This window comes from Cryptomeria japonica, chromosome 5, assembly GCF_030272615.1.
Source record: "Cryptomeria japonica chromosome 5, Sugi_1.0, whole genome shotgun sequence".
NCBI lineage: Eukaryota > Viridiplantae > Streptophyta > Pinopsida > Cupressales > Cupressaceae > Cryptomeria > Cryptomeria japonica.
Window position 1 is genome coordinate 144,254,137 of NC_081409.1, and position 17,722 is coordinate 144,271,858.

The 17,722-nt window shown below is 35.4% G+C and overlaps 1 protein-coding gene across 2 annotated transcripts; it reads right to left on the bottom strand.

Moving 5' to 3' along the window:
• Nucleotides 1-672: 672 nt before the first annotated feature.
• On the bottom strand, nucleotides 673-15,674 carry LOC131028457 (uncharacterized). Of its 2 annotated transcripts, XM_057958711.2 has the most exons (4): nucleotides 14,760-15,672; nucleotides 13,138-13,236; nucleotides 11,955-12,053; nucleotides 673-2,544 (listed from the first exon to the last, which is right to left on the bottom strand). In XM_057958711.2, the coding sequence occupies exons 1-4, from the start codon at nucleotides 15,594-15,596 to the stop codon at nucleotides 1,144-1,146; spliced, it is 2,436 nt and encodes an 811-aa protein (XP_057814694.2). In that variant the 5' UTR covers nucleotides 15,597-15,672; the 3' UTR covers nucleotides 673-1,143. The 2 variants fall into 2 exon arrangements, with proteins under 2 accessions (XP_057814694.2, XP_057814695.2); XM_057958712.2 differs by lacking the exon at nucleotides 11,955-12,053 and having other exon boundaries at nucleotides 14,760-15,674.
• Nucleotides 15,675-17,722: the final 2,048 nt, after the last annotated feature.

Genomic DNA, 17,722 nt, shown 5'->3' on the forward strand with positions numbered 1-17,722 from the left:
CTCCTACCAAAGCCTACAAATACATATCTCATACCACCCAGCACATTCTCCCACATCCACGAGTCTGCCTCTATCTCTAAAACCTCTTCCAACACTATGCCATGAAGTGAAACCAATCCTTTCATTTATCAATTATATCAATATATTGTACTGTATACAAGTGTACACAAATTGAAGTAACGTGCATTCTATAGTGCAACACGATACTTTGGAGGAAACAAAGCATCTATAGAACTGTTAAACAAGTTAAAACTTAATGCAAAAGGTCTCCCAAACTGCATTCAAATGTGTCTCCAAACATTTGCAGAAATTTATGATAATATAGCTTTTGCTTCATTATTACCACAATTAACTTGCAGGAAACACTGCTCAATCTTCCTGATGATAATTCATGACATAAATAGATTGGGATACCTAAGAGATGTAGTGCATAGAATTTAAACTTTGATGTGTAAATTTCACAATTCATCGCCCATAATGAAATATTAATAGCATGCCATTTGAAAGTATTCACTTATCATAGTAATCCCCACATACTTTATCAAGTTTTTTAAATACTTACAGCACATTTCCAAGTTTTTTAAAATGTCCATGGGCTATGACTAAATCATACAAAAGTGTTACAGAAATTTTTTTGCCTGAGGTGTAATCCCATGTTTTCATTGTATACCATTTATCATAACAGAAATTAAAGATATCCTCATTAGCAATACTTTTACAGATACTAGTTGATAATGTTCTGGTTACGACAAAATATAAATTGTAAATTACAAAGAGTGTTGATACATTAGGAATCAAGCTAGAACAAGTAGCTTTCCCAGGACTTTCTGAATCGCTATAGCAAGCCACTGTAGTTCCATTTGCATACTGCGCTTCAATGTCATCAAATGTTCATAAGTTTCAAATGATATTCACTGATTGGCCAAGCAAGAATGGATCTCCAGAGTTCAGATGAATAGAAGATGGAGACGGGAGTTTTGGAAGCAGAGTCTAGTTGTGTAAGCACTGCAAACTGCTTCATAGTATGCTAATTGGAATCCCAAAAATCATTCAGCATAACCATATCCGCCACAGTTTCACATCACTATCATTTGCTGCTAAAATCTTGCAAGTGCCTCATGAACCAAATTATAGTAAACTCCGTTAATAATAAACCAAAGGATGATCAGAACCATAGCATACCTCTAAAAGATATTTGCTGTAACAAATGCAGTGAACTGCACAATAAATAGCAAAAAAATCCTCCTTTTTCATGCAACTGCAGTAAGAAGCACTATCTTTTTCCGATAGGCATAACCTTTCTGATATTTCTAAAGATGAATTCTTATTGAAATCACATTCTTTAAGATCAATACAGATGCAACTGTCTTCCTTTTCATCATTCTTTCTTTCAACTTTATCCTGCACAAAGGTTTGACGCAGGAGATGTTGTTTTTCAGAGTCAGGAAGCCAGCTGTAATCAACTGGATTCAGTATGGCTTCTAAAAATGGGAGTCCAGACTGCAACAAAGGCCATAACAATTTGACAAACTTGTTCATGCACCTAAGAAAGAATTCTGAAACTCTCAGAAGCCTTGGATATCCATCTACACTTCCTAAGTCTTCTTCAAGGAGTTCTCCAAAGTGGCATCCACACTTAGAATGTAAGTGCAACCACATAACTCCAATGCTATAGTTCAGCAGAAAACAACTACATTCTGTGCGCTGGGACAAAGGTCCAAACATTAAATGCAGCCAATTCCTTACGGAATGGCAATTCATTTCTGAAATGGATGCTTGAAATCCACAACCCAATATCCAACTAAGCAAAGCCTCCCCAGCAGTCATCCAGAAACGTGCAGCTGTCATGATCAAGCCCTGCTCACCAGCAAGAAAGAAATGATGAACCACACCTGCATGTAATAAAGTATAGGCTGCCACTGCTCTAGAAGAATCCGAAGCTTTAATTAATTCACTGTCCTCCATGGTCGTAGCATACTGGCAGTTGCAAATCTCTTTCTTAGCCACAATATGGGAGTGTAAAAGGTCAGTTGATCCAGAAATGGAACATTCCTGAGGGCAAGTGTTTATATGATATCTCTTTACAAAAGAATTTGCGGGACTATAGCCATGAACATCATGGTCATGTTCCCTTGATACTGACTCAGTAGTCATGGCAGCTGTACAGACAAAAACTGATTTTGGAAAGTCAAATCCATTGGAAGCCAGATCACATTTATTTAAGCTAAAGTGCAATGCACCATTTGCACGAATCCTGTATGCTGATGCCAAAGCAGTGTATGCAGAAAGGCACAGATGATGTAAAGGATGAATCAGAAAGACACTCTTCCCTGACTGTAATTGGTTTAAATTCATCACTGATCCTTTTGGAACAACAATTTTTCCCAATACGTGTTCAAGAGTTCCACAAAAACTATCAGCATCACTGTTGGAAATAAATTCTTCTATTCCACACTTGATCTCATCCATTAGTGTTTTCACTGATTTAGTCTTACTGCAGTCACTTTCACAGCTTGGTTGGATCATGCTGATATTATTTATTTCCTACAAGACCAGTAACATTGCTAGAATAAAAAAGAAAATCTGTATTGATCATAAGATAATTAAAATGATAGAAGTCAAACTCTTTTTCCTTGCATAATCCAAGCTGGCTCAGATTATGACTGTTATTTAAAGTATTAAACACATTTGACATTTTAGCAGTCATGCGGAGAAAAAGTATGTAAAATTTTGACTGACATGTAGACAAAAACTAGAGACATCATTTTGACATATAATATTTTTGAGACTGCTACTATAAGGTATTTATGTAAAAACAGGGTCCGAGTGTCATACAAACAAAAATCATAAGATTTTGACATATTGTACCCACTTCAGAATATACAAAAAATTAATAAGATTTATATCTTATGTCCTAACATCTTTCATGAAATTTGAGGGAATTAAAAAATGATAAACACTTTACAGCGATTCAGATCAAACATAAACAGAAATTGTAATGGAGTTCACAATTTCCTTCTTGCGTGAAATTTGTGGGGATTAAAAAATGATAAACCAAACATAAATAGAAATTATAATTAAGTACAAAATTTCCTTCCAAGTATGCCACAAACCTCCACTTGGCACTCTACTTAAAAACTACAAGACTATCGGATTAAACAGGCATATGAATGCACTCCTTAAAAACATCAATAGAGATAGTAACCACTCGTCAAGAGGAGGTCCTTTCTACCAATATTCTTGCTTGACAAAACTCCCTCAAGTAATATGCCGATTTTGCCTGTTACTTCATATTTCTACAAGTCAAGAAATAATAAACGATATAAGGCTCAAGGGCACAATTTAACTACAAACACATCCCATGCACTTATGTCCTCGCAAACACCATTGTCATCATCTGCCTTACATCATGCCAATCATTTGTTACTGATCAAACACTAGTCCCTTGATATATAATGTGCCAAATTGGAATGTTTTGAATATCTCCCATAAGGTTTTAGTCTTTAAAAAAAACTATCTTCCCAATCCAAACCTATGCTTAATATTGCCATCAGCCCCATCAAACTTGAGAATGGTATCTCATTTATCAATCTTTAAAATATGTGATTCCACTGTTCATCTTCTTTCAGGTATCTATAAGTTTCTTGTCTTCTTTTTCTTGCAAAAAGGTTCAACATGGACCATGACTTTTAAGTTCCATCCATTGGCTTCCAAGTATGTGAAGGTATTCTCTTTCATCCTCAATTCTATATGTATTCTCTATTTGTTCATGGACCAAACAAAAACAATTAGTCTAATTCTTGTCCTGAATACCAAAGTTTATATTACTCATGATCTCTTATAATTCATCAATTCAACTAATGACTGCTTCCTCTATGATAAATAGCACTTCTGATCTTCACTTTTCGCCATCTTGTGTGATTGGTAATGAAGCCGTTTTTCTACTCACAAAGCCAAGAAAGTGATTTTATTGCCATTCTTATGAACTGGATCTGGAACTACATAAACAAACAGCTACACCAAAAGACTGAAAAAGTTACAAAAGACATTAAAGTATTTTTTTTCCTCCACATTGAAATCTATATATTCCTAAGAATCAAAACCAAACATATTTGAATAGCAAAGGCAACACCAAAATCTAGAGAAGAAATACCCAAAATACAATAAAATCTACTACAAAAGACATACTCCAATAGCACGCCAATTAATATAAACTTTCCTCAGAAGGTATGGGTGCCTACTGCCAACTCACACAAAATCTAAGAGCTGTACAGATATTGCAGTTGTCCACAAACATGTTTAGTAATTTAGTATTTTGCAATGCAATGCACAAAAAGGATGATTTTATTAATCAAATAGAGTAATATTTATATAGATTTCATATTATTTGGGATATGATCCCTAGCTAATCCTACTATTCCCTCAACTAATTATATTTTACTCCATTGTTAAAACAATAACTTAACAAACTGTAACAACTAATGCTAACCGGTGGTATATTAAACTATATATTATATCTAATAACCTACTTAACTTCCCAACTTTCCCCCTTTATTAAATATACTTCTCATACTAGGAAAGAATACAACTTTGCAGTAAAATAATATTAAATGAATAAAAAATAAAAAATTAATATATATATATATAATGATTATTAGAAGATAAAGCTTTTCTTTTGTAATAAAGTCATCTTAGTGACTTAAGTGAGTTCACTATTTTTAGCGTTTAGTGTGAGCCATGTCATGTTTATCCTTTTGCATGTTTATTTGGTTTCATCCTCCAAACTCTATAAAGGAGATGAACCTCATTGTAATCGATATCCTAATATCTAATAAATATTTAAATATTGTGACCTATTTGTATTTACAACATGATATTAGAGAAAGGGTTCATGTAAAAAGGAGTTTTATCATAATGGTGCAGAAAAATTGCAGTGAAAAGCACAAGGGTTTTTGGAGGTGCCAAAGACCAGAACTATGCAAGGATTGTGAAGGTTTTTCTCTAAAAATCACAACCACATCCCACACAAGGATAAATTAAAAAAATCACAACTCTTTTTTTTTTGTTGAAATTACACTTGTTTTAAATTCATGAAAGCAAAGGTTTTTTTTGTCATTTTTCTTTGGTTCACGGCTAGGATAAATGTCAAGAATCGCATTTCTTTTGAGGGGAAAATCACAGCTGCAAACAAAGGAAAATCTACACCCTTTCTTAAGAAAAGCAACTAGCAACAAAAAAAGAAATTGTGGCCATTTTTTTAAGAAGTTTCCCAAACCTCATTTTCTGAAGTGCACAACTATTTTTGTAGAAGGTTTTGAGCCACATTTTTTGCAATTGCTAGGTTCTTTTCACAACCTATGGCTAGGGCACATGTGTGTGCAAGTTTTTAACAATTTATTTGTGGTTTTGTGAGTCATTTTAGAAATGCCATTGGGGTTTGCAATCGGCTTGAGCAACTAGGACAAAGTCAATGGTTAGGGTTTTGTAGGAACACATCACACATTAGGGATCCAACTTTGAACCCTATTCTTGAGGAGATTGTGACTAGAGGTCCAATTGCAATGACGAAGTATCGGAATGATCCAAATATCTTGACCAAGTTATGTCGAGCTATGGGTGTTGTGATTCCAAGTGACGTTCCTACCTAAAATGAGGCAACTGGTGGAGATGAAATTGAAGAGTGGGCTAAAGATGATCCTTTTGTCATCATGTGACCAATAGTGATGACTTTGAGAGATTGAAGAATTTCTCCTCTCACTTGGTGCAAACAAAGATGTAGTATCGGAAGGTTAGATGGCCCTATGCTTTACCTATGGGTATAGAGTGGTGAAATGCGTTGAGGTACTTCTTGAAGATAATGCAACCATCATTGAAGATCCTCCAGATGCTAACAATGGTAAAGGATGTGCTCTTCATGCATTTTAAAGAAGCTTTCACTTTAAAGATAGGTAGGAATCTAGTGTAGACAAAGCTCAATATAGATGGTTGTCTATGTAGCTAGGGAGTTTGTGGATCTTGGGAGTCATACCCTACTTGATTTGTTTGTCCACTTTTCTTTCACTTTCTCCCTTTTCTGATATTTTGAAGTGCAACCGAATGTCTTCCCACATCTAGTTCAAAGGTTCACATAAGTGTTGTTTTACTACAAAGGTTCAGTTCAATGTCATTTTCCTATAAAAGTTCACTTTCCCATCATTTCTCCACAAACTCCCTTTTCCATTCATCTTTTCACTTTCCTCATTTTTCCCTCCGCAAGAATTCAAAGTACAACCAAACGTTCTCATTTTTGTCCCATTGTTAACTTCAGCAATATTTCTCCACGTATGATCACTTCCATGTCCTTTTTCCACATGTGTCCACTTTTCACCTTGTAGGTTTTCGACTCCAAACCTCCATTTTCATCCAACTCCACCTTCACTTGCACATAAAATTTCCACAAACCTTTTCCATTCCTTAGCCATTTTTCACTCTTCTTACATTTTCTCTTGCAAATTCAATCCTCCAACTAAATGCAAAATTTTCCCTCCACTTTAGCATCCTTTTTTTGCCAATGCTTTCCTTCCTCCCTATAGAATTCCATCTTCCATCTAAACGTCATTTTTCATCAAGGAGCAGTAGTAGTTGCATTTCCCACATCCAATTGGAGCCCATTTTTTTACAACTTCCTTTTACGGAATTCCATTTTTCATTAGGACCTTCTCTACATCTAGATGCAACCCAATTCCTGCATCCAGTTCAGATGGGTTTTCCTATGAACCCCATCTTGTTGATGCCATGCTAACATTAATCCCATTCAATAATGCCATGTTGACATCACCATCCTCCAAGTGACTTCCCCTTCCATGTTGATGTCACCATGATGTCATGTTGGCATCATCCTCCCTTTCACCTTGTGGAGTTTTACCCTCCATCTAAACTTTATTTTCACATACTTACATTCACAATTGCTATTGCACTTGCATTTTCCATAGCTTCCTTTTGCAAGACTTCCTTCTCCAACTAAACATTCTTCCATCCATATGAACCTCCATCTCCTACTACCTGTTGAGCCCTTTGCTTCCATAGGACTCTCCCATACTTTTCCGTTCTATTTGCATAATATCAACTACCAACTAGATCACTTCCACCTGGACCTTCGGTTCTAATGCAAATCCCCACATCCTCTCCACATGTCCAATTGCATACTAGATTTCCACAAATTGTTCAAAGCTTCTCTTGCCTCTCCCAAACTACTCCAAGATCAGCATTAATGCTTGATTGGACCCTACAACCAACTCATCTGATCTTTTGATGCCCAAAATGCATATTTTAATAGAATGAGGACATATTTAAGCAGTGAATTGAATGATGGTACTCCTATGTCCTCTCCTATAGAAGATTTTCTAAGCTACTCCATGTCCTTTCACTCCAAATCTAGCATTGACATAAATGAAAGTATATTTGCAGCTCTACAAAGAACATTCTAGCAAATTTGCAACACATTTTGGGATTCATTTTCAAAATAATGATGCCCAACAGGTATGGGTGTTCTCTAGACCATGCTATCCACAAGTATGGAAAATTAATTGCAAATCTGACATTTTCCCTAAAGATAGAGAAATAGAGTGGTGGCCAACTCAATAACAATGATATTCATAGGAAGCACTAGGATTTCAATTTCAAACTCTTGGTGAAAGTATTAGCATTGTAATAATCTGGGTTTGTCCCAATTTTGTAATAAACACTTGTAACCTTTGAAGAATGATTATTATAGGTAGAATCAACCTTGCTTGAGTGTCTCACTATATATGGTGTGCAATCTAGATGTGTTAATAGTTAGACTAATTAGTTGGCCAACCAGATGACTATAAAATCTTTGCAACGCATCTTCCCAGAACAATAAAAGGAATGAGGTATGCTCACGGATTATTAAGTAGACTCTAGATTATTAAGTAGACTCATTTGATACTCTGCAAATAGCGACTGCCCTTTTTAATGTATGTGTGGAGCCTAGCTTGCTTGTGCATCATAGAGACTTTTTTGATATCTTCATTAAAGTAATTATCATTGGTTTCAATTATTGTATCTTCATTATGGAAACCCCCTTTGGTTTAGCAAAGCCAAAAGTGAAGGACTTTTTACCCACCTTGATAATTGGTCCTTAGATGCTCAATCTAAATATAGATTTTGTGATATTTTTCCTAGGTTTGACATCCCTAGCACTTTGCAAACTATCCTACCTTGGGAATCTGGGACCTACAACTTAGATCACCAATAGTGGGCATTGAAAATGTGGTAAAAGTTGTAAACAATAATGCACCAATATACAGGGCAACAAAGAAACTACTTCAAGAGAGGCGTCCATCACTTTTTTGGACCCCTTGAGCTGTCCATCACCTTGACCTTCTTTTGGAGGACATATACAAAATTGATTGGGTGAGAATGGGTATGGAAGAGAAAGTCACAAAATACTTATAATCACCCTTGGGTTCTCAACTTGATGAGAGATCATACAAAGAGGGAAAATCTTGTGCCAGCAAGTGTGACATGTTTTGCAACTAACTTCTTCATGTTGCAAGACATTTGTAATCAGATGACACCTTCAAAACAAATGCTTGTTTGTCAAAGCATGGTTAGATTCATTGTATTCAAATAAGACTAATAAAAAGAGGATCGCAACAAAAGGAATTACGCAAGTAAAGTAGATAACAACAATCACACAAATAGAAATGGTATTAAGATATACAATGATGAAAGATCTCCCATATCCTATCAATGAGCTCACGATTCAAAGGCTGTACAGCTTGAATATGGTACAAGAATGAATGGACCAAGGACCTTGTCCTGCTTCAATGAAAGCCATTCTCTTCATGAATTGCAGTTCTAAGTGCTATCATGTCTGTGTTCAATGTGGTAAAATTCCAACAACTTGAGAATTCAGAAGAATCAATCACTTCAATGGTGCCTTTACAAACACTATAAGACTGAATCAACACTTCTACAATGCTCTCACAAGCTTTGCTTTGCTCTACATCTCAAACAACATACACAGCTCCTACACTCTACTGGATTTCATATTGCAGCTCTAGATAACATTTATTAGGCTTATTTATAAACTAACACATCACCAAAATGACACAAAGGAATCCAAAAAACATGTCACCTTAATGGTCATATTGTGGACCATCCCAGCTTCTGTTTTAGGAGGTTGATCTTCCCTCTGTTGTGCTTCGACAGAGCCATCACCATGATGATTTCAAGTGTAAATGTTTTATCATTGTCTACTAGTGACAAATTCAGCTGCTTGCAAATCCATGTGACAAAAATGTCATCCATTCAATGTTCCTGAATCAATCTATTTACAGCGCGACAAATTTGACAGAAACAAAATTCATAACATATCCCTATTTTTCAAAGTGAGGATTGCTAAATGGGTCTCTAAGGGTCTGGATCATTCTCAAAACTTCCTTCCATTTTCCTTCTAATCTGTAAAACAGACTGTTTATATTTTTACCTGGTCTTCCATCTTTTCTAGTGTAAGTGTTATTGTTGTTGAGTGTCATCTATGATTAAAAACACCATTACAACTGATTACAGTTGAATCAAACTGTATGCTGAATATGAAGAATCAATTTTGGGTCAAACAGAATAAGTAATATCTAACACAAGGGGAATGAAATAAAATGAGAAGCAATGAAGATAGCCCTGGCGGTCAGCAGAGCCATTCTTGAGAATGCCTGACATGAAATATCATTTCAAACAATCAGCTATTAGAGGCCTGTGTGAGCACAATGGATTTGACGGAGCCATACTTCAAAAACTTGAGTGAATAGAAAACTTAAAGACATTGATATTAAGAAGTTATGATGGACCCTTATCCAGCTAGGCGTGTCTCATCCAAGCCTTTTTGTGCACTGAAAATATTTCCTTAACTATGTAATGTGAAGAGAAACTAGATGGATGTTTGGCATGCATAACTATCTCTGCTGCTGAGTAAGCAGCTTGAGTGTATACCCTTTCAAAATTGGTGTCAAGTTATGGGACAGACTGTTAGCATTGGAGTGGCCATAAGGAAATGGAAGTTATGGAGATGTTTAACTGTATCAAAAAGTTGGAGGAGCAATTGCCTTGTGGCTGTTCTCTCTAAGGATTGAAAGAGAACGCCTTAAAGGACTGCCAACTCACAGGTGGAAGCCCTCAATGGGATGAAGGAAGAATTCAGAGGTCTGAGGGAATGTCTGGAGGAAATGATGGTCTCTAGCAGGTGGATGTGACAACCTTTGAACGACCTTTACAATTCTTTGAAAGTTTGAACACAGTTGATAGTTTCGCAGGAGGAGTGCAAGATAGCTTGATAATGAAGTGTTCTGATAGAACAAGTGTGCAAGCATAGCTCTTTCCATTTGAAATAACCAGGCTGATGCTCCGGTTTCTGGCAATTCAGTAGCTGGAAGGTACCTTTTTTATGTTTTCTTCCCAGGATGGCATATCTGTGCAACAGGTTTCCTTTTCTTTGTCTCTGTGGTTGTTCTTGTTTCTTTCTCTGTTTCTATAGAATAGTTTTTGAATGGAGCAGTTCCCAAGTTTCACAGCACATCTATATGCACAAATATTCACACTCCTGATAGCAATATTTCTATTTCTTACCTTAAAGATTTACTAGTGTTTGGAGTGGCTATAAGACCTAAGCCATTGCTACCAGCAAATTTAACAGGGTAACATTTTTGCTGGCTTCCATGGAGAGTCTTTTTGATGGGTATGTCATTAACTATCAGGACAGCTTACGAAATTACATAGAGACCTTTAGTTTTTAATGGTATTTTGACATCATGGAGGCTTTGCCTGATTTCTGCAGATGGCACTCCCAGATTGCACTAGAAAAGTTAATAATTCAGTAATGTTTATAGAAATTCTCAAGTCTGTATTTCTGCTTTGAAAAATTACTTGTTCATATTTAGTAATAAGCATTTAATGGCTATTTATCATCATTTCATTAAGTTGGATATTAATCAACAGCACACCATCTGCTGACATTTTCGTATGGAATCTCCTCTAGCAAAGGTGGTCTAGAAAGTCTACGTGTCTGAAGCTTTGATTGTTAGTCAACGAACATGTCATTGGGAGTAAAATCTCAAAATTAATGTATCTCTATACTCTATATATAGTTAATTTTTTGGCAAAAAAAAAAAAACATTGTGTCATGATGGTTAAAAACTTTTATGTTCCAAATTCAAGCCCAATGGAATGAACTTTTAAGAACCAAGATATAGTTATTCATATTGGGACAGAAACTACTCTTGGCACATGTAAATTTATTAATGTCCATAAACAAGCATGATGCACGGGATGAAACCTCATGTGGTGAGCTGCTGCCTTTGAATAGCAGTCAACAAAAAACAACAATGTGAGTTTACAAATATGCAACTCAACCACCGAACCTAAACATATACTGAGGCTTTTAGCCTTTATTACATAACTTATTATATTAACATTTAGAACTTAGGAGATACGATTACCTACACTGATCTATTCACTCATATGAACATATTCTAATGTATTTCAAGCTAAAATTGAATCTTTGTTACCAAATAATTTAGGTTATCCTAAAAAGGTATTCAATGCGATGCATAACTTACACCTTGTATATTATAAACTCAACTCTTCTTGCTGACCATAGCATTTTAACAGGTTGTTGTCTCACCTAAGGCAAAAAACCTCCCTCTTCAGCTAAGAGAACCAAAATTAAAATATATCATTGTCAAAGATAACCAACTTCAGCATCAAGTTTTATGTTTTTCTTAGATCTACTTACATAGAGAAGTTTTACTATTTTTCAGTTGATGGGGTTACAAATTGAGCCTTCACTAATTTTGTGTCTAATTCGAACCAAGAGCATCATCACAAAATATCTTTTATGGTTAAATAGAAACTTTAAAAACAGAATCAACAACAATATTGTCACTTGTATCTCTCACCTGTAAACTTCGATCCATATATGATGTCATGGGGAGATCACATCGCTCACAATGACAAACAAACCGATATTTCAACCATAACTCCTCCTGCCTTGTCTCCTGCAATTTTCAATAATTCAGAATTCCGATCATTTAATTAAAGCTTTCTTAGCTTTGGATTGCATTTGATGTTTTCATGTATAGGTTTATGATCTGTAAATTGAAAATACAACTCTATCTCTCAATGACTCAAGGCTCGAGGCCCTGCTTCTAAAAGCTAGTGCATGCAATTATCCTTAGACAAGCCTAAAATAGAGTATGCGTGTACTTATCTATGACCAGGGTTTCTTATATAATTACTGCAGGAATTGATGCAAAAGCTACTTGCCAAGTGAAGAGCACATTTAGTAGTAAATGCAGAGATACGATGAGTTTCGATCTATCTAAGGAAACACACAAATCACATTATAATAAAGTAGCATCAGAGTTTAAAGCTCAGGATGTTATGATGAAGCAAAATACCAGGAAAAGTCTTTATCAAATGGAATAATCTGAAGCCCTATCTCAACAAACACTGGTCATAGTGGATCATAAAAAAGACAGAGGAATCCAATTTTGATCTATTCCATTCTGGAAAAACTGTCAAATAAACCTATGACTTATACAAAGTACTTAAAGTTGGTGTTCTTCAGCAGCGGCTTTGCTAACCTGTCGCTCACAAATTCAAGTAACATGCACAATAAATTGTAATTCACATATACATATAAGGACATTGGGAAAATCATGACTAACTGGTCAGATAGAGTAACCTTATACAGCTTGCAGCAGTATACTGGCTCATCCGTCATTCCAGTACCCTAAAGATCAAGCATCCTTTGTACCAACAGGGTCTAGTATAAAAGACTAGAACTTTAGATAAAAATATCCAGCACACGAGGAAAGTATCTCTATTTTTGGATATCTCATAATTGTTTGTAAGCTTAAAATTGTTTCCAATGTCCAATTAAAATTTAAGGCCATATAGAGTGTAATCTAGCATAAAAGAAATTAAGTTCAATATTTACATAGTTGCTGTTAAGTATTAGCCAATAGTTCACTTTGGAAAACCAAATGCAAAAGTAAATAGATGAATGAAATAAATTGAGAGCAGCACAATTTTGAGGAAATAAATAACAAAAAAGCTACGAAAAGATTAGCAAGGTACCTTGGGCTGCATCAGATCTGTATAAGTGATGAAAATCTCCTCCCCTCTTGACACGCTTCTTATTGTTCGCAATACCACTCTTGGACCATGAATCTTGATCTGTTGTTCAATAAAATCAAGAGCATAACTGAGCAAGATCACTCCCGAATCCCTGAGTAAGTGATGCAACCTTAGACAGGTTTTCAAATGCAGTGCTTAAAAACAAAAATAGTAGTAAAATACCAAACATAGGAACTTCAGAGCCCTGTCATTAGACACAAGCTACTTGTGGCATTTCATCAATTGTATGGGTGCAAGTGGTGCTTCTCAAATCTCAAGGTTTTGATCTGTAGCCAATAACTGAGTTAACTGAGACACTGGATTATAAAATAGACAAGAATAATTTCATACTCATGCCTTACTGGAATGGTTTCCAACAGATGCTAAGGTTCTAAAAAGCAATTATGATGGCAATATGTGAAAGTACAAAAATTGGAAACTGAATTAATTGAAAAGTTAAACAACCAGTGATAAACAGTTTAAGTAATTTCATTTATCCAAGAATGTGACAATGTTCTGCTGACAAATTCATCTTCAAGGGTTACAGGACAAATGAAGGTCCCCATGGAAACAGAAATGATGCCTAGTGGATGAAGTTGACTGGTTGGATCTTGTGATGAGCAAACCCTTTTGAGAGTGCAGTTAATCCACTATATATCAAGTACCCACAAAAAACAGGAAGGCATTATACTGATTGCTAATTACAAGTGAAAATTCTAAAGTTTTGTCATATGCAAAATGATATTTATTATTAATTGAATAACAAATGAAAAGATTGGTAATCTTATGTTTTAGACTGGTGTATACATTTTAGAAATATTCATAAAAAGGCCACTTAGCGCTGATAAAATGTGCATAAGTAATTTTTCTATCGAGAATGAAAGCATTTTAAACTATTTTTTACAAGGATTAATTAAGGCAGGGAATGCCAACACGGCAAGTAGTTGATACCTAATAGACAACAGATTTGAAAGTACTATATAAGGTCTTATTTTTGTCACATTATCAGCAAATGTAGATAAGTTAGCTAAGAGTCTGTTAACATTTTGACTAATTTAATTGCAGCTTTCCGGTGGTTCTTTTGGGTGATTTTGTTAAAACCAGGCTGTCATGATTGCATGATGACCAACTCTAAAAAATTTGCCAGGGTTCAATGTAATTTTATTTAGAAGATGTTTGGTCTCCTTAGTTAAAGACAGAGATTTTGGGGTGATCCTGCATTAATGTCCTCGCCATATAGCAACATCGCTTCATAACTTGCAATAGCAATTTTTGCAAAGCAGACTGAACTTTTTAAATTTTTTTCACAACCAAGCGCCAAAGGTATTTTAGAGCACAAAGAAACCGGTTTAGTTCAGTCTAATTACATTGTAACTTATCCTTATTTTAAGTGGTGCATTCCTAGGGTTTAAGTGGTGCATCTAGGTGTGCCTTTTCTAGTCCCCTGTTTTCCTCCCGCAACCAAAAGGTGACCATATCCTTCACCTCACCCAGCAGCAAGCTCTAGTGAATCCAGATTTGCTAACTGCTGCAATAAATGATTTTTTATCCTTTTTGAATATGAGTGTGCAATAAAGGCTTACCCCTGGTTCCTTTTCAAGAGAGACAATGTTGAATTCCTTATTTCCAGGCTCTATGAAAACACTGTTTCCAGAAACCATTGTCTTTTGGAACTGTGAATCGCATGATGTCCTTCCTGTATTGAGAACAAATCTGTAGCAGGCATTGGGCCTGCAGCTGTGATTACACCATGAAAACAGGGGTCCATAAACAGCTGTCCCCAGCACAAGGCTCTGCATTTCACTTCCCCGAGTGGACGTTTCTTGAAATTGATCCACTTGCACCTCTACCCCATTGGTGATCACAGCACACAACGCCTCCTCTTCCACTCTCTGCACATCCCCATCACATTCCATGGCTCCACCAACATGTGTTCTCGCTAAATGCATAAGCCTGGCGCCTTCCTCAATTTCTTGGGCAATTTCTTGGCAATCAGAATCATGTCCGTTGCTACTGGCAGATGATTTTCTTCTTTTTCTGCCAACAAGGTATTCATGATTGGTGATTAAATCGCCAATCCGGGGGTTGGAGGATGATGGTGAAGGACGTTGGTGGAATAGAAGCCTGAGAGCTGCGCGTAAATCAGAGGTTGAGGTGGGCGGGAGTCCATGGACATTGCTGAGAAGATGGCATTCTCCGCTACGCAAGTGAGTGTCAATGTCTGCATCTCTGCATTGTTGAGAACAGTAAATTACAGAGCCTCCGCATTGAGCTGTGCATGGATATGAAACATTAAGTTTTGAAAAGCAGGCAGAGCATCTAAAAGAGAGGAGAGAATCAGAAAGAGCCCAAGATAATGGAGGGATTTGGGGAGTCACATCACATCCCCTCTTCAATTCTTTACTGGCTATCATGTACATTGTTATTCTCAATGCGTATCAGACTCAAAAACAAGGTTTTGTGGGTTCGGTTCGATTTGGCAGAAGACAGCATCTTGTGAGTCTACATGCCCTAGCCGTTTAAGGAAAACAATTTAGATTGGTTAACTGGTTGTTTTTAAAGTGTATTTTCTATTTAATGAGAATAGATTTTATTCATTTTATTATTTAATTTTTATTATAATTTTCTATATCTAAAGTTGTTGAATTGAGTTATAAAGAATTTTTTTATTCGATTGATGAAATGAGATTTCTACAATCTATAGATTATCTCTAAGCAAGCTTTTGGAAACGATTGTGTGCAAGTTTTTTTATCAATGTTTCAACTGTAATCTATCAGCAGGATGAATGAGAGCACAAGTTTTTTTATTCGTTTTATTTGTATAATTTATCATCAAATTATCATTTAATCAAAAGAAGGTAATTATATATATTTACACCAATTTCAATATAGTTTTATCATATTGTAAGGAATTTAATTATTAATATGATCATTTATGATTTTGCACTATGCTTTGGAGGCTTGAACATCCTGTACTAGCCTTTTTTTCAAATAAATTTGAAAATTATCACCCCAAACTTATTTCCAAAGGCCATTCCTTCATAATAATCATAATATTTCACCATGTGGTTGATTCAAGGTTTCACTTAGGCTTGGGCCCTAGTTAGCCATTCTTCCAAATTATAATGTTTCCTAGATTTTATTTATTATCAATGCAATTGGCATTAATGAAGATGCTTGCAAGAAAAAGGTGAAGTGGGGGCTAGACTTCTTGAATGTTGTGGTTGGTGTGTCAAATGTTAATGTAGTTGATTAGTCCTTTGCCTTGGACCCAAAAAACTTTGTACCATTGAAGATACAATGAATGAAGAAAGTGCTAAATAGTTATGTAGTTTCATACAATTAGCATTACGGGGATGGTATTAGAATATGTATAAGGTATTGTTTCAAAGAATTTTCAAACACTACATGGAGAGGCCATTTTGTACCTTATATTCCCATCTTTTTGGTAAATATATGGGGTAAAACCCCCTTAATGTCAATTTAATTGATTAGAAAAACATAGTATTTCATTGATTACACAATCCATATTAGAATTCAAGTTTTCTTTTAATATAAGTCAACTAAGAGAAATTATTAAGATTCCAAAAATTTACTAAATTCTTGTTTGGCATTATGCACTATAACCTTAGAGACTCCTTTAACTTCCAAAAGTTTAATAGCTCATGCTTAAGGTGGAGGCCTCAACTAAATTACTAGTATCATAACCAAAGTCTATAGTTAACATTAAAAGGAGCTCACCCAATTCATTCTTGAATATGTATCTTCCTTCAATTTCTCTCCAACTACCTCTAACTACCCCATCAAAGTTAAGCCTGATTTTTCTAGTGGTAAAAGGTTTTCAAATGGGAAAATTTTATTAGCAATCAATGGATCACAAGTCTTTAAGGTGTGTTAGTTCACACTATCTCATTCTTAAACCAACACTTTTTCTTCTTAAAAAATACTCTAATATGACTTGCATCAAACTTCCCAAATTTCCTTAATAGAAATGATATTTTTTTCTCAAATCCTATATATTTGAAGTGAACGATCTTGGAACAGCCTCCAATTTATTTCTAACTAGATATCTCATGCAATAATTGAAGATAAGAAAGTCAACATTTTTTTAAATCTTTCAATATTGATCTTCAAAGTCCAACCATTCAAAACTATGACCAAATTAGTAGGGTATACCCATGCTAGACACAATTACTTGACAACACAAGACCAAATTGGGAAGAAAAGGAACAATGAATGATTTATGCAACTATTAGATTCATTCACAAACCCACGAAGGAGGTAGCCAAAAGGATTATGTGAACCCATATAATTTAATCAATCATAAGTTAAATATTTTTCTTCAATAACCAACCATAAGAAAGCATAAGCCTTAGGGATCCCAAAGCTTGAGCGAATCCTCCAAGATGGAAAAGAAATGGACTCAATCTCTTTAACTCTAGAAAGGAACAAAAAGGTTGTTTTGACATCTATATTGCCTAGACTGCTCTCTCATTCTAAAACAAACAACCATTTCTATCTAGTATTTAGATTATCCACTTACTTA